Source organism: Callospermophilus lateralis, chromosome 5 (genome assembly GCF_048772815.1).
Source record: "Callospermophilus lateralis isolate mCalLat2 chromosome 5, mCalLat2.hap1, whole genome shotgun sequence".
Taxonomy (NCBI): Eukaryota; Metazoa; Chordata; class Mammalia; order Rodentia; family Sciuridae; genus Callospermophilus; species Callospermophilus lateralis.
The window spans coordinates 134,740,603-134,766,954 of record NC_135309.1 but is presented as its reverse complement, the minus strand read 5'-3'; the positions used below and the strand labels follow the sequence as shown (position 1 = coordinate 134,766,954).

General features: G+C 34.4%; 1 protein-coding gene across 1 annotated transcript in view; it reads left to right on the top strand.

The window, feature by feature from the left end:
- Positions 1–26,352, top strand: part of Cdh12 (cadherin 12) — a 646,257-nt gene that overhangs the window by 596,194 nt on the left and 23,711 nt on the right. Inside the window, exons 8-9 of the mRNA XM_076856175.1 lie at positions 534–787; positions 20,283–20,419. Coding sequence (XP_076712290.1) covers positions 534–787; positions 20,283–20,419 — 391 coding nt within the window. The remainder of the gene's footprint in view (positions 1–533; positions 788–20,282; positions 20,420–26,352) is intronic.

The following is a 26,352-nucleotide window of genomic DNA, read 5'->3' as shown; positions in this document are numbered from 1 at the left end:
TTACCATTGTATGTGATTTTGAATCTTGATACAAATGTTTTCTAATAGAAAGATCTATTAATTCATAAGTATTTAAAATTATACTAATGTCACAATAGGAAAAATGAGCTTAAAAACGTGTTGTTACGCCAAATTTACAAATGGAATCTAGAAATTTTCAATTATACAATTCCATTTTTGTTCCATTTCTTTATCACTGCTTGTTTCCACTAGATGTCAGTATTGGATAAGATGTGAGAAGTGCTTTCCTTAAACTATTAACTGATCTCAAACTGCTTTTATAAAATGTGTAACCCCTATCTAGTATGTATGCTCAAAAGTACATTATGTAAATTTAATATATGCAAAAGATTATGCTTATGAGTTACCCAGAAAGTTTGACCTTGGGCTTTACTTACACACTAATTATAAAAGTGAGACATTTCAAAACCAGTGTAATTAATACCAACTTGCATTGCTCTGAAATGATGCTCATGGTTTATGCCACATTCTATACAAATGTAACACTTCACTTTTGATTTTCCTCACTACAGCCTTTAGATTTTGAAACGAAGAAGGCATATACTTTTAAAGTAGAGGCCTCCAACCTTCACCTTGACCACCGGTTTCACTCTGCTGGCCCTTTCAAAGACACTGCTACAGTGAAGATCAGTGTTCTGGATGTAGATGAGCCACCCGTATTTAGCAAGCCACTTTACACCATGGAAGTTTATGAAGACACCCCTGTCGGGACCATCATTGGCGCTGTAACTGCACAAGACCTGGATGTGGGCAGTAGTGCTGTTAGGTAAGAATAAGAAATATTTTCTTTTTATGTGTCATGAAAACAAAACAAAAACAAAAAAAATAACAATTTTCTGACCAAAAGTGCATCATGATTCACATATAGAATATTATGCTAGAAATTATATATAAGAATAGAGGAAATGCCATAGGATTTGGACAAAACATCTGTATCAGTCCTCCTTGCAACATTTACCGCTGATAGGCTATTGGATATGTCACACAAACTAACAAATCTCAATTTTTAATCTATGAAAGATTTAATAAATGAAGTTCAAAGAATGATTTTCCAAATTAGTTAATTTAAAATACTTTCACAGTGCCTAGAACGTAGCAGTCATGTTATAATTATTTTAAAATTTCTGTCCCCAATGTTAGTGTTTAAAAATGGATGGTTTTGCCATTTGGGATTTGAAAGCGATTTTTTTTTTCTTGTTGTAATGACTTTTCATTCTGAATGTGAGATTGAGACAATGAAAACACATTTAGTCAGTCCAAGAGTAAGATGAATTAAGGAATTGCTCAGAACTCAGACTTTGCAAGGAGCTCTTTTCTATTGATACCTCCTCACTAATCTCTCTCTCTCTCTCTCTCTCTCTCTCTCTCTCTCTCTCTCTCTCTCTCTCTCCCTTCCTATTTCCCTATCTCCCATAAAGCGATAACTTACAATAGCACTGTGGAGGGAGGATAAAATCCCCTTCTCCTTACATTGATCCTGCAATAGGATTGAGACTTCCTTCCATATTCTGTTGTTTGCTAACTGACCTTACACGCCTTCAACTCTTGAGAACCAATAGAGAACAGCAATGAAAGCTATTCTGGACCAAATTAAGAAAACATTATGTAGTCTTTTAAAACAAAAATACTCTATTGATATAGATAGGAATAAACATATCTCTTAAGATTTTATGACAAGTGGTAAGTAAATACCAAAAAATTGCATCATGTATTCAGTGGTAGAAAGCACATCACTGTAGATAGCACAATCTGAAGAAGTGGTTTGAAAGCATGTATTTTTTTTTATTGTATTCATCTGAATCTATCCCATGGGGTGCTCAGTCAGTTTAGGCTGTAGTCTTAAATTACCACAGACTGGGTGACTTAAACAATAAACATTTATTTCCCAGAGTTCTGGAGGCTGTAACTTTCAAAATCCAGGTGCCAGCAAGTCTGGTATCTGGTGAATATACAGAAGATGGTGGTCATCTTCGTCAGTGGTCATGAGGCAGAAAGAGACAGAAAGTTCTCTGTGGTACACTGTTTAAGAGCATGTGGGCCCCTCTCACACAGCTTAATTACCACCATCTCTTAATACCATCATATTGGAGATTCAGATTTTGTATCATGACTTAAGGGTGTGAGATGTTCACAATCACTGTCCTTAACATTCCATTCTGACCTACCAAGATTCTTGTCCTCACCTTCAAAATATGTTCATTCCATCCTCAGAGCTCCCAAAGTCTCAAATTATTCCAACATAATCATTTGAGTCTAAAGTACAAAGTCTCACCTAAATCTAAACCAGTATGGCTGAGATTCAAGGTAAGATTCATGCTTAGGCAAAAATTCCCTCTAGCTATGAACCAATGAAACCAAACAAGTTATGTTTTCCCAAAATACAATTCTGGGACCTAGGTCAGACATCACCATTCAAAAAGGGAAAAACAGGCAATGCAAAAGTGATGACAAGTCCTATGTGAATGTGGACTGTAGCTGGCCAGACTCCCTTCAGCCCTAAGATTTAAGAATAAACCTTCTCTTGGTCAGTCCTCTGCCCTCCTGGACCACTGGGGCAGAGCTCCAGGCTTTTGCACTCACCAGGGTGCTAACATCATCCCTACTTCTGAGCAGGACTCAACACATGCTGTGACTCTCTATATTGGCCCTACCCATGTAGGAAGGTGGCCTCCCAGCCCTCTATTTGGCATCCTCACCCCTTGGCTCTATAGGCATTGATCTTGCACTATGAAATCACTGGGAAGGCAGCCATGACCCTAGCCCTGGGGAGGTTGAATTATGTTGGAGTCCTTCTTCTTTTGAACTGAAGGAAAGCACATGTTCTCAGCTGAAGGGTTCTGAGATCTGGTACTGTAGGGCTTTGGAAGTCTAAGAGTCTTCTTTTATTTTTCTCACTCTCTGCTTTCTTCAGTCCTTTTTGGCAGTGCTGCTGCTGCTGTGATGACATCTTTACTCCTGGCTTTTGTTGTTATGGTGGATGGAGTCTGTTGTTCACACCCACAGGAATCCCTTTATCAAATTAGTAGTCTGCCAACCCCTACTGTGCTCTTCTCAACACACTTTCTCATGTTTTACTGTATGGATGAGCTATTTCCACATTTTAAGTTTATGATTCCCACTGGCATAACCATTCTACCTTTAGTTAATTTCACTCCACATTCTGCTATAAGTAATTAGAATGAACCAAGTTTCTTCTCCAACACTTTGTGTAGAAATCTCAGCTAAATAGCAAGTTTCAGCCCTTGAAAGTTCTATGTTCCACAAAATGCTAGAATATGAACACACTTCCCCAAGTTCTTTGTTCTTTGATAATAAATATCACCTTTCCTCCAGTTCCTAGTATGTTATTTATTTCTCTCTCAACTTCAACAGAATGGTTTTACCATCTACCTTCTACAGTATTTGTTGGTGATTTTATACCTGTTCTCTAAGAAGATAGAAGCTTTCTTTATACTTCTTTCCTTCTTTCTGTGCCTTATGCAGGATGACTCTGAATGCCCATAATTTGTCAAAATGCAAAAGTCCCTAATCCCATCCATAAGGGTTTCACCTCAGAACCTAAATAATCCACAAAATGCTGACCTGTAATACCATTACATTGCAGGTTAAAACATCAACATATGTACAAGGGGAGCATGACCACTCAGATCACAACAGATTCTTTATTTTCTATAGCACATCTGTGATCAGGACAGAACTCTTAAAGAAGCACATCTGTCTCACAAAAAGGGAGAAAAATAATAGTAATGAGCACACCTTACTTTTCAGGTCAAATACTGGCCAGTTTACTCATGGGGCTCAGGGTGTTTTTCTGCATGTCAACATTGCAACATGATTCAGTTCCAGTTAATCTAAAGAGAATGAGTAGAAAATGCCTTGCAAACAAAATTATAGTTTTTTAAATAAATGTGTAAAGCTATTAAAGAAATACTGAAGATTTTAACAAAAAATAATGAAAACTTTAAAAAAAAACACTGATTAAAACTCCCTACAGTTTAATAAAAGAGAATTGGGGTAATAATCTAATTGCATATATCAAAATCACATTCAAGTTTTTAAATGTTGAATTACATGATGATACAAAAAAAAAACAAAACATTAACTAAAGTTGTCCTTCTAATGCAGTACTTCAAAACCCTTTCACACAGAAAATTTTAAAGATTATATAAGTAGAACACATCCTTAGGTAAAGGGACAGTTTCAAACCCAGGAAAATTGTCTAATTCATGATCCTGGTGTGAGAAGGAAAAGAAGGATACATTTCAGAGAAATTATCCTGCACAAGTGGGCTTTCAAGTTTCATTGTTTATGTCATAGGAGTCATGACAATGCCACTTTATGTTAAAGTCACACCCTAGTCTTTCTTCTAATGAGTAGTGCCTGCTTCCAAGATGAAGATGGATCTAATTGATTCTGTGAGGAGTTGTCAGAAGGCAGAATTGTTTTGAAAACATGAAACTGGTCCATGTTCATGGAGTAAACAACAAACTTGAATCACACCAGTTGTGGAAATATCCTATTGAGTCATCTTCGTTTGGTGTAAAAACATGTTTGTTCACTTAACAATGATAGTGAAAATATGTTCTGAAAACTAAATATCAAATCTATAATTATTTGACACATTTGGGTACGATCTATTTGTTTTGTTTTTCTTTGTTTAACGTCTTTTCACAGTGTTACTATGCAAGGTAAAATTTAGTAGTGTTAATCTTTATCTCTGGATATTTTATTACTGCTATTATTATTATCATTATCACTAAGCACAGGAAAGCCAGAAGTAATACCATCACCAAGAACTAAACCAGCTTCAAAGAAAGATTGGCTTTGATTTTCTGCCTGGCAAACTTACCACACAGTTCCCTAGTACTCTTAGTTTAATTTGTAAATATTTTCCCCTTTGTTCTTCCAGCCTTTGCTTTTGAATGCACTCTTCTTCTGCCCCTAGTATTGTCTACCCTTTGTGGTAGAACTTATCACAATAAAGGTCATAAAAATGATTTCTAGTGAGTCAAGTCTGACTGCAACAAGTGTACCTATTACTAGCTACTTTTTCAATACAACGGAAATTTAATCAGATGGGCAAAAATACACATTTATCCACAAAGCACATGTGGGAAGAGACACAAAAGTGAGGCCAAGCTTCCCATATGGCATGCTAAGGCAACAGATAAAATTCATTTTACTTATTGGTAAAATTGGATGGGAGATACTACATGTTCAAAAAATGTCCATTCTATTTTTTTATCTTCCTTAGCAGGAATTTTGTGATGATTAAAATATGTGGTGGTATAAAATATTTCTAGATTAATCTGCCACATTCTATGAGTTGCATATGTGATTTGTTACTTTTCCTTCAGCATATAAACTTCAGAAGGCCAGATACTGCTCTATACTGGCTTTTTATCTATCTATCTATCTATCTATCTATCTATCTATCTATCTATTTATTTATGTTTGGAGTCAGGGTTCTACTATGTTGCCCAAGCTTGATGTAAATTCACAATTCTTCTGTCTCAGTCTTAATAGTCACTGAGATATAATCACAATCTACCAAGCCCCTCTCTTCTGCATTGGTCTTGATGAGACCCACATACCTCAAACATTAATGTTATAATTTGTTCTAGAAATGTCACCCCATGAAGCAGTGGTTCAGAGGTAGGGCTTTCCTACAGTGATTAGGGCTAGAAGATAATTGGTGGATTAATATATTTAATGGAATAATAACCTGAATGGATTATTGGGTGGTAACTGTAGGCAGATGGGGCATAGCTAAAGGAAGTCTGGTTTCTGTATTGTATTATATATATTATATTATATATATAATTATTATATATATTTATTTAAAGAATGTATGCACTATAAGAATTTGTTACATATAAAGATGTATGGTCATGATCCAGAATGTCACTGGAAGCAGGGTTCTTGTATTGTATTATATTTTATTATATATAACATCATATTACATATATATATAATTATAATAATATAATATATTTGTCTCTATGCCCTTCCTCCCTCCCTTTCTCTTCCTGCCCGTCATTTCTGACTGCCATGGGTTGTGTGACTTTCTTCTGCTACATCATAAGTTTAGAGCAATAGAGTTGCTCTAAAGAGCTGAAGTTTTGAAACTGTGATACCAAAATAATTTTTTCTACTCTAAATTATTCTTGAGAGTTATTTTGCTCCCAGCAATACACAGCTGACTAATACAATTACCTAGAACATAGGGGTAGGTAAATAAATATTGGTTAAATTAATGACTTGATTTCTATATTACAAACTACAACCAAATAGCAAACTATTCATTTATAAATATTTTCAATATGAAGGAAAAATCAAAATGATTAAATATTTTGTTTACAAATATAGAACAATACATGGGAAACTCAGTAATTAATTGATAGGACTTGCTTCCAAGAAACACTGCATATATACTTTTTATGGATCATGACCATATATCTTTATATATAACAAATTTTTGTAGTGCATACAATCTTTAAATGATTCTAAGAATATATATATATATATAATTAAAATTTACATTGCAAATACAAAGTAAAGAGATAAGGCTGCAGTTCTTAAAAGTATTAAATATTTTATCTTAATAAATATTTTATAAAGTTTTATAGGTACTAGTTTTCCTTCTGATACCTATCTGAATCATCAGTATTTTAAAATGAAAAGTGGTCATGAAAACAGAAATAATTCTCCTCTACTAACTGATAAAATATAATACAGGAAAAACTTACTAGAGTCATAAAACCAACTGGACTCTAGAAAAGGAAGTATGTTTCAAGTTTACAATAAGAAACAAATAGTGTGTTGGTTTCTATGCCATAAACTATTCTTCATGGATTATTTTATTAAGTTAGGAACAGCTAACTATTTACAATAGTTAACACTAAGTTCCACTAAAAGATATATTATGAATTCTTACATCACTTGAAAACGTGCAGAATCAAATGAGCAGAAACAACTCCAAAAATGTTAAATGAAAAACATAAAGATATTGTGTACAAATATTGGTGGACCAAAGAGAAAAAGCAGACAGGACATGGTTTGAAATACTTCAAAGAAACTCAAGGCAAACCAAGCATTAAAGGGGACACTGAATTTAGAAACTGCAGCAACCGCTGAATGTGTTAATCTCTGGGGAGTTTGCCTTATTTGAATTTGTCACAACTATGCTATCCTTATGATTTAGGACTCTCAAGAGAATTATTTTTCTGAAATTGGTTTTTGTATGAAGTCTACTTGCAAATATGCTGATGGCATTTAGCTTTCGTTAACTGCATTTATAGAAGCTAAGAACAGAGAATTATTTTACACAAAGGGAAAAAAAAAGAGTGGGGGAGGAAAGAAATTTTTCTGAGAAGAGATTGATCAAACTGCCTTTTGCTATGACATTAGAGCATAAGTTCTATAAATATTATATCAAAATTCTCATGTATGTAAGCCCTTAAGAAAAAAAGGCCAACACACACACACACACACACACACACACACACACACACACACACCTCTGCTTATGATAAATTTGGAAAAATGCCCTTGCACATATACATATGCATATGCATATACATTTTATTAATAACATTGCATTGCATATTAGGATACATGTTTTACTTCCAAAAATATTAACTTTGCATATTGCATTTAAAGCTTGTTCAATAAAGTATTGAATCAAGTAGGTTTTCACTTGCACATTTGGGGGTTATTGTTAAATAGTACCATGTTAGTCAGCTCTTCATCACAGTCACAGAATACATGAGAAAAATAAACTTAAATGAAAGATGGGTTATTTGGGTTTATGGTTTCAGTTCACAGGTTCTTGGCCAAGATGCTTTTGACTTGTGGCATCTCAGTATCATATGCAGTGGAAAAGTGGGGCATAGAAGGTTTGTCCACCTCTGGGTGACCAGAAAACCAAAGAAAAAAAGTCCTGCTCTCACTATCCCTGTCATAGCCTTGCTCCCAATGATGGAGGTAACTTCCTTCCACTAGGCTATGCCTCTTAAATGTTCTTCCAGTAATTTGGAATTGGCAATGAAATATGCATATCATTTTGGTACCTGTGAAAGCAGAAGTCTAGGATTAAGGAAAAGAAGTGGAGTATAAGAAATTATTTTAGTGATAGGGAATGTGATTTTTTTGAACAATAAAAAAGTGGTGCTAAATCATGTCTTCATAATTGTTCAAATGCATTTTAAAACTTATCAGTGATTTGATTTTCATAACTGTGATCTCACCTAATCTCCTTGAGTAACCATTGCTTGTAAACTCAGCAGGAACCAGCCCCTGGGAGACAATTAGGTATACTTGTTGCAGACATGCTCTTATCATGTTATTGGTCCTTCTGAATCTTGCTCATATACCATATTTCTAGTTGACAATACAAAAGGACAACAACACTCTTATAAGAATGCATTGCTTAGTTTGTTTTCACTAGGAAAAAAACATTCTGTTCCCTCAAAACTTATATCCAAATAAGGATTTATTTATATTGGTAGCAAGTGACTATCAACATATAATGTTATCATCATATTTAATTTGTACTAGTTCTGGGATTTGCACATGTCTCACATCACACACAATAGAATAGCTGATATTATTTTACAGAGAGAGAAATCAAGATACCAGAAGATCAAATCATGTCTTCAGGAAGGATGGCAAAAGATTTGAAGAAATACAGCTAGATCCCCAAGTTCTCATTATTATAAGCCTTGGAACTAGATAGCCAAAGAATTTGCTTTTATTTACAAAGAAATTTTATATTAGTTTAGTAATACATTCAATTATGCAGTGTCACTATAATGGAAAGGATGGTGATTTATTTCAGAGGTTAACCTGTTTTGCCTTAGGTAACTCCTCAGGAGTTCAGACCACCCAGGTGAACATGGGATGCATCATGGACCTGAATTGCTATGCTTTCCTTTTGCTAGTGGTTCAGGTTACTTGCTTTATCTCCAAGTGCTGAGGGAGCAAACATTTAAAAAACCCTTTCCATTCTCTTTCTCTTCTTTTCTATCTTTTGTGTGTGAGTGTGCAGGGTGGTGGTAACAGGGTTTGAACTCAGAGGTACTCAACCACGAGACACATCCCCTGCCCTATTTTGTATTTTATTTAGAGACAGGAGTTGCTTAGTGCCTCACCTTTGCTGAGACTGGCTTTAACTTTGTGCTCCTCTTGCCTCAGCCTCCTGAGCTGCTGGGATTATGGGCGTGTACCACAACACTTGGCTCCATTCATTCTCTCTATAATTTCTTCAGTTGCTTTTGAAGAATAGTTCTTTTGTCACATAATAATTAGTTATTTTAAATGCATAGTAAATAATCATCATATATTTTCCTGAAAAAATACTGTAACAGTCAATAATCATTAGAAAATTAAAGAAATTAGTCCATGAAATAAGCTGTCATAAACCATTCAATGAATTATTAGAATGTGAATAATTTTAGTGTAAATTAACTAAAGAATACACATGTCTAGTTTTGTAGGAAATCAAGCTTACTTAGAAGAAATAAAAGATTCTTTAAAACATAATATAAAAGCTTTTAAGACACAAATGGTAAATAGCTTTAGATAAAATAGCAAACAGATTCAGATCATTTTGCTGTGGCTCCTAGAGACAGTAAATAAAATTAATGATGACCTGAACAAACATATACTACTTCAAGGCACTAATATGAAGTAGTTATTATGAAGCTATCTGGAAAGTACTTCAGGATAAGTATGTTTAACACTCATTGATATAAATTAAGAAATTCCATGTCTACCCTCTGGCCTGGATATTGTTAATAAGAGCAGTCAGATGTTCTTATAAAATAATACAGTGCACCCATGTAAGTACAAGGCCCTATGACTGAACAGGGAACTCACTGATGAACTCTAATGAAAGGAACTTCTGATGTACTCAACAAAACAAAATACAAAACTCTTGTTTTGCTATTTTCATTTTAGAGAAACCACCATTAACATCAATTCAAACATGTAGGTTAGACAAAAGAAATAACATAGGAGGATTTTGTAGGAAAGAAGTGATGGATGTCACTCATAAGGACTTGAGAACCCTTCATGGGAACAACACGAGCAAAGGCAAAATGTGCATTTAGTGCTGCAGGGAATTCAGAAAATAGCTGGATTGAATTGAGAACCACGGCCCAATGAAGGACACAGAAAATCCAGAGTCAGAAATATTTCTAGGGATGAAATGCCTACATTTATTAAGCACATTCTTTATTTGTATTATCAAACCCTGCTATCTGTATGTTTCAATACATAACAAAACTGAGAATCTGTGTTGTATATTCAAGATATCAAGTTCAGAACCCAAGCTCAGTATTGGTGTAAACCACATTTTCCACCATTACAGCAAGCTGCTTCAGGTCTCAACAAATTGAACAAAAGGTCACATATAAAGCTCTGGGAACAGATGATGTTTTCTTTAAGGAAAAAAAAAATCTTTCTCTGAGATTATCTAAAGACAAAATATGGTCCACATAGAAGAAGAGAATGGCAGAGTACAGGGGAGTCTGAACACTGACATGCACATGTATAAAAAGATTCATAGTTAGAATACAATGTGTGACTGTTTAAGAAAAAAACAAACAACAAACAACAACAACAACAACAAAAACAGGCCTGTCACTTTGGTGCACAACTGTAATCCCAGGTACTCAGGAGGCAGAGGCAGGAGGATGGCAATTTTGAAGTCATTCTGGACAACTTAGTGAGACCCTGTCTTAACTTAAAAGGAATGAAAATAGAGTTCATATAGTTCAATGGTAAAGCATCTCTGGGTTCAATCCTCAATACCAAAAAAAAAAAAAAAAAAAAGGAAAGTATGAGAAAATTAAAGGAAAATAAATACATAACAAATATAATTTTAGGGGCTGGGGATGTGGCTCAAGTGGTAGCGCGCTCGCCTGGCATGCATGCGGCCCGGGTTCGATTCTCAGCACCACATAAAAACAAAGATATTGTGTCCACCGAAAACTAGAAAATAAATATTAAAATTATCTCTCTCTCTCTCTCTAAAATATATATATATAATTTTAATAGCACATTTTATATTTATACCTCTTTAGACACTTATTCTAAGCATATTACTTATATCCAAATGAGAAACTTAAACAAAGAAGTGAAACATTTCTGTGTGTGTGTGTGTGTGTGTGTGTGTGTTACTTCTAATACTCTCTTGAACCCAGGGTGTTTTTACAACTAAGCTATGTCCCTAGTTCTTTTTATTTTATTTTGATACAAGGTTTCAATGAATTTCCTGGGCTGGCCTGAAACTTACAATCTTCCTTCCTTAGCCTCCCCTTTCACTGTGTCCCATGTCCCAGCATGAGTGCTAACTATTAACCATTCTAACTTTATAATGTGTTTAGTTTGTCATTAAACATCTAAAACAAACAATCAACTATCCAAACTGAGATACAACTTTAAATTTATTAAGAAAAAATTAAAAATAAGGAGAAATATAAGATAAAGAAATAAATAAATGAAAGAAATAAAGATCTCAGTGTTTATATGAACCTTTTTAAACTTATGTTTGCCTAAAAAGGTTCATATAAACACTGAGATCTCTAAGAAAAAAGTTTAAAGCTTAATTGTTATTGTTAAGGAAGCAATTACACTCTGAGTGTTGATGTATATGGCTGAAGTTTTCAGTAAAATGTTTCTGCAAATAGATTCAATTGACTTTCATTTCATTAACTGCCCAAAGACAAAAGCAGCAGCAGCAACAACAACAACAACAACAACAACAACAACAAAATATTAGCAACTTAGAGGAGATAAGAATGAAGAGATTTTGATATATAATTATTACCTAAACAAAAGACTGTTTCCTACATTGACCTGAATCATTATTTTTACATTTTATTACCTAAGTATAAGATGTAATAGTTTTAGTATAGTTCTATACCATCAAGTACTTTTTACAAAATGTTTTGAGAATTAGGACAGGGTCAAAGTTAGCATTTCCATTAACTCAGAGGAAGTTATTTAGGTAAATTAAAAGAAACAATTTTAAGGGGAATGCTTACCTAATGAAGAGAATAAAAGTTTTTGAGGCATTTCTAAAATCTCATTTACAGAGAAGTAATAAAAACTGTACTCTATCAGGTAGCCTTCACAGGTCAGGTTACTGTTTTAGTTTTTTTTTTTTTTTTTCTATTCAATTGTTAAACCAGTTTTCTTTGCAATAGTCATTGAATAATTGTATGAATTGTTTCATATATCATAAGTATCTAGTTTTTCATTTAAATCTCAACTATTACTGAGTAAGTAGAAGATGGTACAAACATACTTTATAGTTATGTCTCTTGTTCATTGAAAAGGGTATGTTTAAACAAATTATAAGTTCAGGTTACACTGCTGGGATTGGTTGCAAGTAAATATTAATCTATCCTTAGATTTTATGAAGACTCTTGGAAACTCAAAGTGTGTGATGGTTGTCTCTAGGAAGGTGTATCTCCTGAAAAGCCCTTCTATATTTAGAAACTATGCCGTGTCTTTTTGTAAATGTTCAAAAATTATAGTTGTGGTTTCATTGTCAGTTAGATCGTGGCAGTTTTTTTTTTTTTTCTGCTATTGGTCTCCCAATTATTATATTGGGTAAAATATCACAATAAAAAATGATAGCTCTTGTTCAACATTTACTCTTTCATTGGGCACTGGATTCAGTCAGTCATGTGAAGGCAGGGCATCAGAAAAATACTAGTCCGTATAAGTTTCAGCCATATTCCAGAAGTCAGGGGGCTTCCTCATAGGAGAGCATCCAGAGAAAAGGGTACCAAATCTCACCAGGGGACAATCTAAAAACTGGGTGACATAAAATGGTGAATGAGAGCCAAACACAGAAACCATTTATAATACAGAGCCTGAGAATCTGTGCTCATGGTTTGTGTTTGAGAGATTTGTGTGCAGCTTCGTAGTTCAGGTATTTTAAAGTTGAAGATAATGTATAGCATAACTTGATGCTAGAACTAAGCATTAGTTTGTGGGTATGGAAGTATATTTTATCTGGAAATTAAATGAAATAATGTGGAAAGGGAAAACACACACACACACACAAACACACAGTGCAAATTGACACGTGTGATTTTGGGTCTAAGCAACACATTTTATCTTTTTAACAAGACAGTTACACAGTCAGGTACATATTATTTTCCAAATTTTGTAAAAATGAAGAATAGTGTGCATTAGAAAGAAAGATTCCACACCTAACTGTAAAAAGAGTGAGTGATATTTTACATCACTCATTCTGTCCAGAAAATAAGTGTTCTTCAAACTATTTCATTGCATTTCAGTAATAGTCAATTTATGCAGTGCACTTATATGTCAGTGTCAGACTGAGCAAAGTAAATGAAATTTGCTTACTATGGTAACAAGATACAGGATGCTATAGACACATTATTATTTATTTAGAGGTTTTATTTGTTTTGTAGACTGAATTTAAGGCCTTGTGCATTCTAGGGAAGTACTATATTACTGAGTTAAGTCCCCAGCCTGACATAATATTTTATGCATACATTATACAAATCATTGAATATTTAATATGTTGTCAAAAAACTTAAAATGTATGTAATTAACTACACAAAGTTGTATTTCTGTTTGAATCAAATTTGTAAATTATGACATGTCTCCAAGTATTAAGTATAAGTAAAATGGTAAATTTTTATTTTGTCTGGGAATGTGAAGTTTTTTTTCTGGGATTTAGGAATTTGAGTATTAAAGCTAATAAATTCTTCTGCAAATCAGAAAAATAAATTGGTTTTCCTGAATAAGACATGTTAAAATGTCTTATTGCCTTCTAGTGGAAATATTTAGCTGTCATATAAACTGGAAGAATTGTTTCTGTGCATCAAATTAAGTGCAAAATATAAGTTGCAAGTTGTCTGTGGAGATTACTATCCCAGGCAGTTGGTAACAGAAAGATGAACAAAACTAGTCTCTACTTTTACATAATTTAAAAGGCAGTGGGAAAGAAAAGAGATTGAATCACCTACAGGAAATATATACAAGCTATGTTATCTTATTTGGAATCTACCGTATTAATTGAATATTATTGCCAGAGTTCGGCTGCAGCAAAATAACCTGAGGGTGACGAGGAACTTGTGTAGACTGATACAGCAGGAGTGGGAGCTGTTTATTGTCGGATAGGAGCGGTATATATACATTCCACACAGCTTATCTTAATTAACATAAACTAGATACAGCAGTCAACCAATAAGGAATCTCCACAAAACAAGACACAAACATACTGTATCAATCTTCTCCATTTTCTCGAAATGGCCATTTTTCCTCTCGCCCTATCTGTCTAGGGACGAGCAGATTTGTTCCCTTCCTATCTATGGACGGGCAGCTTTTTTTTTTTCGTCACTTACCCCCAAGTGTCCTGGGGCTCCCCATATGGGCCACCATCTGCCGGGGTTCGGCTGCAGCAAAATAACCGGGGGGTGACGAGGGACTTGTGTAGATTGATACAGCAGGAGTGGGAGCCCTTTATTGTAGAACAGGAGGGGTATATATACATTCCACACAGCTTATTTTAATTAACATAAACTAGATACAGCAGTCAACCAATAAGGAATCTCCACACTTAATGGCTCGCTGGCGTTACTTCACAAACCACTCCCTCTGGCAAAATGCCAGGCACCATCTTGACTTGTTTACAGACCCTAACATATTACATTGCATGCAAGAAAGATGTTCACATTTCCAAGATGGGTAGAGTCTCAAATAATGAAATATTTTAAAAATAAAATGCAGGTTAAGTGCAATATAAAGGAAGAAAAGAATTGTAAGAATTGATGGAGATTCCACTTAATGAATGGCCAATGTGGAACTCTGCAAAGGCATTCCTTGGTAAAACAAATAAACAAATAAAAATTTTAAAAAAATATGATCAAAATAAAAAACAATCATTTACTGTCTCTCAAAACTTTTCTAAAGGCTAACAGCACAAGAAGAACTATTTACTCAAGAAAGTCAACAAAAATTTGTGAAAAGCAACAGACTTTGGCAGTGGACCCAAAGCCACTACCTCCCCCCTTACTATGTCCCAGCTACCTTGGTAGAAATGCCTGCCCTGGGTATTTGTGGTTGAAGAGACATGTCTTCCCTCTCTTCAGTAGCCAATCAAGAGATTATGGTTTGCTAGGAGGGTCAGGCTGCCAATATTTCTCATCCCCTCCACCTCCAGGTTTCAGAAGCTAAATTTCTAGTGAGTGTGACTAAGGGACCAGTAGCATCTCTTCTCCAGTCAGTACCACACACAGCTGGAGGTTCTACCCCAGTGAGACTAATAATGTGGGGCCCAAACACCCTGAACAATGAGAGGCAGAACAGGAAGTCCACAGGCTGCTGTCTTCACCCAATGCCTAGAGCACTGGCTCAGAGAATTTGCCCAGGCTGAAACAGAGTCCTTGAGAACCCAGAGATCTGAAGCTCTTCTCCAATTACTTGTTTTTATTAAGCCTTAATAGACATATTTCATAATTATTACCATGTTTTATTAGACTTGTGACATAGATACATAAAGGTTGGTGTAAATATGTTTATACCATATTTAATAAAAGCACATAGATATATAGGAGCAATATTTATAGATAGTACTGGAATTCAGTTAGGGAATTTGAATCTGATAAGGTGTATATGGTCAAACCTCAGAATAGGTATAAGAAAAAATAAATCAATGAAAAAAAGTATAAGGATTTATATTACAATGCAAAATATTCACTTAGTGAAAAAGAAAACAGTAGAGAAGGAATAGAGGAAAAAAGAAACAAACTTATGGAAAAAAAATAAACTGGCAAATGCAGATTCAATATTAATTCAAAGACCTTCTATGTAAAAGGAATAAACAATCTAATCAAAAGGCAGAAAATATGAAACTACATAAAATCTGATGAAACATGATTTGTATGATTATAAATTTCTGGTAGCAAAGTTAGCCAATTTGAGTCCTTGGTTCTGTGCAAATGGCCACGCATTTTTTTTTCAATATTTTGTAGCAAGTAACTACACTAGGCAACCTTACTTCTTTGGGCCTCACAAATGTCTCAACCCTTTTTTGTATAGATAACACACTTATATCATTTTGCAGTATATCCCATCTTTCCCTCAGGGAATCTGATACTGTGGGACTTCAAAGATCATAGATAGGGGAAGGGCTCAGAGATATTATTCTTGGAGAGCCGGGAAAGTTTCTGCCTATCAGACTGGGCCTGCCACGGAGTGTGGGGCAATATGAAAGTGGGTGAAGTGAAGTCAGTCTGTAAACACAGAGTAATTGACCCTGAGAAAACATTTAGTCAGAGACGTTTCTTGGTAAGGGGGTCTCCTTCTGCCGCTTAGCATAGGATTTCAATAAAGGTTAGCTTTTTCATTGCTGTGACTTACATATCTGATAAAAACAATTTTACAGGAGGAAAAGATTATTTGAGGACTCACAGTTGCAGGGGTCCTGTCCATAGACAGCCTCTTCTATTCCTTAGGCCTCGAGGTCAGGTAGAACATTATATGAAAGAGGGTGACAGTGGGAAGCAGCTCACATGATGATGAAAAAGAAAAGAGAGAGACTCCGTTTACCAAATACAAAATACATACCCCAAAGACATCCCGTGTCCTCCGTACACACCCTACCTGCCTTTGGTTACCACTTAGCCAATTCCACCAGGGGACTAACTCACTGATTACTTTCAGACTCTCATAAACTCATCATTTCTTCTCTAAACCTTCTTGCATTGCTTCACACATAATATTTTGGGCGATATCTAATATCTAAACCATAAAAATGTTAAAGCCACTAATTTTGACTTGTAGTTCCCCATAGGCTGGGCATCAGAATTGCCTAAAATTACAGGGAACTCACCTCTGTTTATTTTGACTTTATTCTGAGATTAAGTGTGTGAGTAAGTATTTATTTCTGAACTAACCAAATTGTTAACATTAACCCTCAACAATATTGGGACAAATTAGTTGTCTTTGATTTTGGAGAAACATGTTAATATTTAGGATCCAGGGGATATAAAACCTGTAAGGCACTCTCAAATATGTCTGTTAAAACATTAATACATGTGTGTACATGAAGTTAAAAATGAATGTGGAAAGTATTATCAAGTAATATATTGGAGAGGTATTCTAAAATGTTCTTAGAAATGTATGATGAATTTAAATTTAAAAATAACATAAAGTAGCAGTTCTTGTCTGTCACGTTGGAGAGTACCTAATATAAATCTTGCACCAAGGTCTACCTACACAAGAACAAATGACTTTTAAACAGGAGGCAAGAGAATGTCTTTTATCATTAAAAACTCCTCAGGGACAGAATTATTTTATTCCTTGACCCCATCACAATTTTTATCCATAAAAATGAAATTTCCAGAAAATTAAACACATAACAATATATACATATAGAGTTAATAAATTTAAAATATTTTCTAAAAACTACCACATTCTTGCACAACATTCATGATACCTAAAATGAATGAATTTTACGGATGTAGTGGGTGAATTTTTTAGCATATAAATTATATCTCAATAAAGTTTATGGAAGGTGAAGTACATTTTAGCAAAGTGGGAACTTACTGGAGCAGTTCCAAAATCGCCCACAGTGTGTACTATTTCCTGAGGAAACCCCTTATAAATGTTTACAGTTCTAATATAAACATATTTGCTTTAAGTATCTGAAATCTGTGTTTATATATGTTCTCTTCTTCAGTCCTACCTATTCCATCAAAACATAACAAGTAATTCTGTCACCCCTGCACGTGTCCATTTCTACCAATTTAAAGTCAGCTAATGTATCTTGTGTCTTCTTTGGGCTGCAAGTGTCCCTAGTTTTCCTCATCACTCCTCAAAGCCTGTTGAATCAAGTGTCTTTACAACCCTGCTTACTCTCCGTCTTTTGTCAAGATTTTGGAGATCCAGAAATGCTCACAGTCTCATCCTCTTCAAATACATCCAACAAGTTACTTTTCTAGGGATTAAATGTAAGCCTCAGTGACCCTGCTCAGCAGTGTTGATCTCCCTTAGCATGTGGCCTACCTCCTTAATAGTATGTGTAAGGCCTTCTTTGACCTAAATCACTCATCTTCTCATTATTGTTCCTCTCAAGTATTTTCTGTAGCAAGTACTAACAATGTATAATTCTCCATACTACTTTCACAGGTCTGATAGTGTGGTTGCATTGCTCTCTAAAATACCATCTTTTCCCCTTCACTTTGGGTTTTTCAGTCTCTTTTTCAGGATCATTTCTCCATATCCTTCTAGTGCCACCAAACATCATGCACAGGATGTCTTGCCTGAACCATTTGATTTTACACTTGTTGCCTTTTCTTGGCTCTCCTATGGTCTTCCCTATCCCTCTATCAGTCATTAAGATCATGTGTTGATATGTGTAACCCCAATTCTTGTTTATTTTACTTAATTTTCATGTTTCAACTCTAGCAAGGTGTCTACTGCATGGTGTACACTCATCAAATATAATGAGTTGCATAATTGAGCATAGTATGCATTGATAATTCTTTTCAAAATGCTAGCTGATAAAACATTCAGTCGAAATTTTCTTCTTCAATTAGGCATATATTTAGTTGAATAGAAGTGCTTAAAAGGACTATTGTGAGACAATGCTTTCTTGTTCAAAAAAGAACATGCTACAGAGAGAATTAGACTTATTATATCCTCATGCTTCCTGACTTTTAAATGTAACTTAACTTCATTTATATTTTTGAGAGCATTCCTATAAGACAAGCTATTATATTGAAATCACATGGCTTCAATGCATTCTCACACCTCAAATCAACAGCCATGATATAAAAAGATTAATAGCAGGGTTTATACCCTCTTCCATTACATTCAGTAACTTCAGGTGTGAAAATCAATTACTAACAAATATTGACAAGTTAAGTTCATAAATCTCATTTGTAAAGGCAAACAAGTTTTGATCTCTGACTGCAGTGACATGAGAACTACAAACTTATCAGAATAATAACAAGCTTGCCAGAATAATAACCTGCTCTTTGGAGATACACTTCCCTTAACTGACTTTCCATGATGAACACAGGATCACTTTGTGTGGCATGGGTATTTCAATGGGCCAGCTGCAATAATGTCACCTGCTCTCAGCCACTGTTATGAACCTATCTTTTGTTCCCCTGCCAGAAACATAATGTTGGTAAATGTTCTGTGCATCACACCATATGATTAGCAGAGCTCTTCCTTATAATATCCCTTGTCAATTTGGTAATAATACAGAGTGATGATCATATGGGGATCATTACTGACTTGTTCAAATATCAGCATAAAACATTGAATCTATGTAAACTTGGACAAATTCTTTCTTGTTTCTATGGTTTCATTTCTATAATTTCATAAGTAAAGTGGGGAGATTGATAATATATTTTTAGAGCTACTGTATGAATTAATGATAATATTTATCAACATCGAGAGAAATATGGCAAGCTTTAAAAATGCCAACTCTTGTTATTATAATTGATAACATATCAGTTCATGTGTTCACCATTTCCTAACGACTTAAGTGAATGCAATTTCTGTTTTATTATTCATTTTCTTGGATGTTCTACTCCTATTGCTTCACATAAGTCAGCAACATTTATTACCAAATATGTCAGACAATAAAAACGATAAAAAAGACATCATTAGCAAAGGTCACCACTTCTTTTTGAAAGTTGTCCTGACATATAGTATAATAAAACAGCAATGGCTCTTTTATGTTTGTATAAAGAAAAATATTTTTGTACAATCACCAAATTGTCAAAGTTTTTTCCTTCATTTTCCATAATGTGATTTTTCCCCTGTCTGTGTTAACATCAAGATTCTACCTCAGTTCTGGTATAGATTTTTGTTATTGTTTGCAGAAGTCTCCCTCATCCAAAGCCCTTTCACAGCCACTGTTAAGGATTTTTTTTTTTACTGCTCAAAAAAGTTTAATATTCAGCAGGTTAAGGAAATCCATGGTCAGCTTTAGAATTTCAGTCTCTGCTGAGCTTTCAAGGTGTCAAGACCCTAAAATAATATGAACAGCAGGAGTACTAAATCTTTCATTATTTCCAGTTTCCCCTTGAGCATACTGACTTTGCAATAAAGAAGCTGTCATTTACACTCTTCTTTATTGCAAGGTGGGTAATAGCTACAGGGAGAAAAATAAGGAACTGTGTCAAGTTAGCCTAACTGCCATTATGATTAATGTGTAATCATTGCACATTTGCATTTACTCTTTTCACATGCAGGTACTTCATAGATTGGAAGAGTGATGGGGACAGCTACTTTACAATAGATGGAACAGAAGGAACCATCGCCACTAATGAATTACTAGACAGAGAAAGCACTGCACAGTATAATTTCTCCATAATTGCGAGTAAAGTTAGTAAGTATGGCATGGACAGAATCAATGTTATACCGCAGTTCTTTGGATTTAACACTTTTAAATGAGTCCCTGCTGAGATGTTTTTTATTTTTGCAATGACAGCTGAGTGGTCTCCCGGGGAAACTCAGAAACCTGTTCCTTTTCCTCCTAGCATAAGTCCAGAGATATTGTGACAGCTGCCAATGAGCCCTGTTTGCAGTATCGAATGAATACCTAGAAAAGCATTTCATTGTGAGGTCTCATCGTTTTCACTCTGTACTCTCAAAAAGTCACCAGAGTGACAGCTTTTCTGCCATGCATGATCCTAAGAGTTTCATAGGCTGGTCAAGAAGAAATAATAATCAAATAAAATTATTCACTCTAAAATATTTTTTGAAATCAAGAAGAGCATTTAAAAAATCGTCTCCCTGTCTCTTTCCTGTAACTAGAATATATTTTTAATAAATGAAACTGTGGAATACACTTATAAGTGCAATTCTGCAAAGAGCTGCACAGAATCCCTAGAATTGTTTGTAATTGTTCCTTGTGTTCATTTCTGCTTGGTCCAAAATAGAATCCTGTCAACTGAGCTTAATTGTAGTTCTTATGGTTTAACAGTATAATAGAGACTGTGATAAAAATTTTTTTAAGTAATCAATTAGAGTGGAAATGTGACATTTGACTCTTTTTACTTGGTTGTTTTCCACAGAAATGCATTTCCCTAGTTCTTCTGCTTATGATTTCCTAAAAGTTTTGGAAAATCCCTAAGTATCTTTCATTTCGTTTTCTCATTTGTTTTGTGCATCTGGTACAAATTTATAACACTTTTGCAGCTAATTTCACCTTTCAGATCAGAGAGAAGCTATGAATAGTTCTGTGGAGGGGTTTTGATCAGTCTCAACTCGGTGGGGGCATAAATGTGGAACAATTTTGTTTATCTGAAACAACTGCGGCTCAACATGAACAGTCAGATACCTTACCCCACGCCTTTAGAATATCTTTAGCCAATTTCACGACTTTCAGGTAACTCTTGATTGCTAAATAACTACTGCCTTGTTTGTTTCAACACTTAACTCTTAAAATTTCAACCTGTCATGTGGAAAGTCTGGCTATTCTGAGGCTGCCATAAAAGAGAGATCGCCTGTTGTTGCTCAGATCACAACTGGGGCTCAGTACAGCCTTCCGACACTACATGTCAGCTGATGGTTATGTCAGTCTTGAAACCCCCCATCCAATCTACTTTCTAGATGAATTCCATTTGCTAGATGAATACCACAGTGTACTCCCCATTGCCTTGTGAAACTAATATTAACTCATGGAATTGTGAGAAACATGAAAATGTTATTTTTTACTTTCCATGTCAAGGTTGTTTTTTGGTAAAATGGAAATAAATGACTGAAGATTACAAAGAAACCATAATTTGTATATTTGAGAATGTGGGAATAAGGATATAGATATTCAGGTCTCTTGGGTTGGGAGTAAAGGAAATAAAAATGCATGAATTCCTCTTATCTGTCCCACCACTTTTAGAGTTGAGTTGCACTGATAGTAAAGGTAAATGTCTGAAGGCCAATTATTTTCTTGTGTGATTTGATCCTTTAATGTTGGGGGCTTTTGGAAACATTTGCATAGGAATCAGATACCACCACACAATGGTAAACCTTAGACTTTCTTAATTTCCTCTTGATTGTCAAGCAGCCTTCTTGATAACAGTATAATTCTTGATAACAGTATAATTTCTCCATGCCAGTTCCTATCTGCTGTGTCCACTGTACCCTAAGAAAACTCAAAAACTCTTGCCAAGGTAAATTCCAGGCTGTGCTACCACAATGTCTTTTCCTTGTCATTTTTGTTCAGATTGGACCTTCTTGCTCAGCTAGACTCAGACACAAGAGTATGAAGTGAACTACTTGAGCGAATGTGCTATTGTAGAGTTGAATACCAGTCAGCTAATCTTGGTGGACCCTCCACCTGCATTCTCCGTACACTGTTTGCTGTAGTCTCACTTGCGATGGACATCTTTCTTCCCTTCTGTTCTGTATCTGCTGTACTTGCATAGGTTAATTCTTCCCTCTTGATAACTTTCAATGATTAATTCCTATAGAATTTTGAGGACAATTAATTTATGAAAATTATTTTCCTAAACTATTTAATACAAAACCATTGTGAGTCTTGCTAAAATCACTTTGAAGTAGGAGTAATAGACCCCTGCCTTACTTCAAGCTAAATGTTTGTGGATAATCCATTGGTAATCTTTACCATACTATAAAAGTTTTCTTTCTCCCAGTAGCTACAAAACCATGGTAATGGTGTGAGAATAGACATAAAAATAATGTCCAGGGCCTCCTTTTAGAGCCTTTAGCTTCAACTGCTTGAAACAGGGAAGAAAGTATAAACCCTTGTGTGAAAATAAAGTCTTCAGTCACTGAAAAATTAGATTTCCTAAATTTATAGAACCATATTTGGTTACTTATCTCTATAATTAGTGCACATGCTCTCCCAAATTGTAAGCTGTAGATTTTAGCAAAATGTGAGTTAGGAAATCCTAGTTTATGGATAACAAGTAGTTTCTTAGCCCTGATAGTCAGCACTGGAACTTAGGTATATAAGATACATCTGTACATATGTATCTCATGTGTCCAAGAAATCAATTTCTTCAATAAACCTGCAAGGTATTACTATCTACAGTGTAGGAGTAAAGGAATTCAAATTGTTTATAGCACTGTGTCACACAGCTAATGATGACAAACCTAAGATTAGAGCCCTGGACTCTTTTACCAAAGTATATTTTGTGGATTGGGTACCAACAGTTGTATATCCATGCTTATTTGTGAGAGTTATGTGGGTTATATATACTCCTCTCTCTCTCTCTCTCTCTCTCTCTCTCTCTCTCTCTCTCTCACACACACACACACACACACACACACACACACACACACAATATGAGAGTGATGCCAAATTAATACTCCTAAAACAGACTGACCATCAATTCCATTTTGAGGAATTCAGTATCTGTTCAAAGGCGATTGAATGGATATCAGACCCATCAAAGAAGTCTTCTAGGACAAAATAAAGATGCCAAAATATCATCATATGATAATTAGAGATTCCATAATAAAAGCTAATTTTGAGTCTTTATTTTTTGCCAATGAACTTTTAAAGTAAACATTATTCATATTCCAATTCCTTAAGCTGACCTCATTGATCAAGCTATCCCACTGATCAGATATTATTATCATAGTGAATGGATGAGAAATAAATACCCATTACTTGCTCTTGCATGAAGAATGAAATTGTTTAAGTAGACCAAACTGCAGGTTGAAATAGTATATATTTTGACCTGACTCTTCTATTAAAAACTCTCAGGTTAAGTTAAATGGTACAATGACAGAACAACTTTAAATTAATTAAAATTCAATCATTTATCAGTGTTGCTATAGTCAGAGGTCCAAATAATTCTCTTTGATTTACTAATTTGTTCTTTTTATAATATTAACCTCAAAATTTTAAAAGAGAGGGAAGCTTCAAAATTTCACCTCATTCAAATTATCAGAAAATTTCAAAAGGCCAATGTATCTAAATATTTTGGTGTTAATGTAGCAAATGCTATTAGTTAAAGAGGGTAAATGACTATGACACTGAAGTCCTATAATTTATTCCATATTTATAATATATACAAATTACATAGGAGACAATTTTCTTCTTATTGATATTCAAATAATAACATGGATTGATTTCATTTATTATGAAATAAGTAAAAAAAATCAATGAACTCTTTTCCTAAATGCTATTTTTGTGAAATTTCATATATATATGTGTAAGTTCATGAGTTGAAATTTAATTGTTTGGTAATCAATTTTTAAGGTTTCTGCATGAAGATATTTTTATGTTACAACTTGTTTTACTTAATATAGAAGATGTGATATGATTTTAATATGTACAGAAAAATCAAGTTATAAGATTTTTTACTATAATTCAAGCTCAACATGAATTATGCATTTATTTTTATTCACTATATTAAGAACCATTTGTGCAAAGCATCATTTGTTGTAGGTTATGAGAAAACTATAAATAATGTCAATTCTTAAGGACATTGCAGTGAAAGTATAGATAGAAATTAACCAAATTAATGAATTAAAATAAGTTATAATTGTTAAAATTGTGTTTAATTCTACAAAATTCATATTTAAGTAAATACTAGAAAGAAGTTGTAAAGGGTTGACTGACCACTATGTGGTTTTAAAGTGATGAAGGATTTAAGTAAAAATAAATGACCTTTTGGCAGAATATTCTTTTTTAAAACATTTTTTTAGATGTAGATGGACACAATACCTTTATTTTATTTATTTATTTTTATGTGGTGCTGAGGATTGAACCCAGTGCCTCATACGTCCTCTGCCACTGAGCCCCAGCCCCTGGCAGAATATTCTGAAATGATTTTCTGTATGCCAAAAAACTAGCTATATAATAATATTCTCAGACAAGGTGAAGTAATAATAAAATAGTTAAACTATTCTAATACTTGTATACCCATTAACTCATATGGTCCCCTTTGATAATACTGCAAGGTTAGTATTACTATCCATGGTGTAGGAGTGAAGAAATCAATGCCTTGAGACATTTCTTCGTAGCCCAGCACCACACAGCTAAAGAGGACAAACCTGGGTTTGGACCCTTTGACTCTCCAAAATACATTTTGGGATGCGTATCCACTAACTTCTGCTTCCTTCTTTTATTTTAAATGAGTAATAACAATAGTCATGGTAATTTTCAAATGCATTTTGAATAAAAAATATAGTACAGATGTTCTGTAAATGGGCTGGCAATGCTACAAAAACAAACCAGTAACACTTTTTCCAAAAATAGATGGAGAGGATACTGGGAATCATATTTACACATTAAGAAAGGAAGATTTGAAATGTGTTCTCAAGCACACCACTGCTGTTTGTCAACAGGTTCTCAGTCTTTGCAGAGGAAGCCTATGAGAAAGTAGAAAAGAGACCTCTCCTTAAAGGTGTGGTGTTAGTTAACTATGGGATATTAGATAATTATGCTATGTTACCAATTGCATCAGAATTCAGTCACATAGAACACCAACATTTATTATCTCATTTATTCATTCATGGGTGAACTGAGTCCTCTAAATGTTCTCTCATTAGACTTTAATTAAGTTCACTCCATAGGTGATATTAAGATTCAGTTTCTTGTAGGATGCTGGACTTGAGACTTAGAATCTCAGAGGCTGTTGGTCCCAGGATGTTCTCAGTTTCCTGTCATGAGAGCTTCTAGGGCAGTTTACAACTCTCAGTCAGTGCGATCAAAATAAACACAGGAGACAGTGAATGTGTGAAAGATCAAAATTAATCCTTTTTGTAATTTTTTTAGACATTGATGGGCCTTTATTTTGTTATTTATTTATATGCGGTGCTGAGAATCGAACTCAGTGCCTCACACATACTGGGTAAGCGCTCTACCACTGAGCCTCAACCCGAACTCCATGAAATTGAACTTTCTATAACCTACTCTGAGAAATTGCATCACATCGCTTTTGCCACATTTTGGTTCAGTAGAGGCAAACTACTAAATCTAAACAATATGTAAAAACAGAGAGTAAAGCAAGTGTGTAAAAAGAAGGCAGTGATAATTATAGACCATTTTAAAAAGGTTGACTATTTTATGTGACTCTTGGCAATTAAATAAGTTACTTTAAAAAGAAGAAAATTTAGGAACCATATTATCTGCCTCTAAGTCCTGAAAATTTTGTGAGAGAAGCAAATATCTGGTGAAATGAATTAAATGCCCAATCAAAATAAAAAGTGTTCTCACTATATCCCATATAACTTTTCATTTAAGCTGAGTGTTTAAAACATTAAAACACACACACATACATTGTGTGCATGTAAGAACAAGGGACAATAAGTCCTACCACCACATAAAACTTTAAAGCTTAAAGA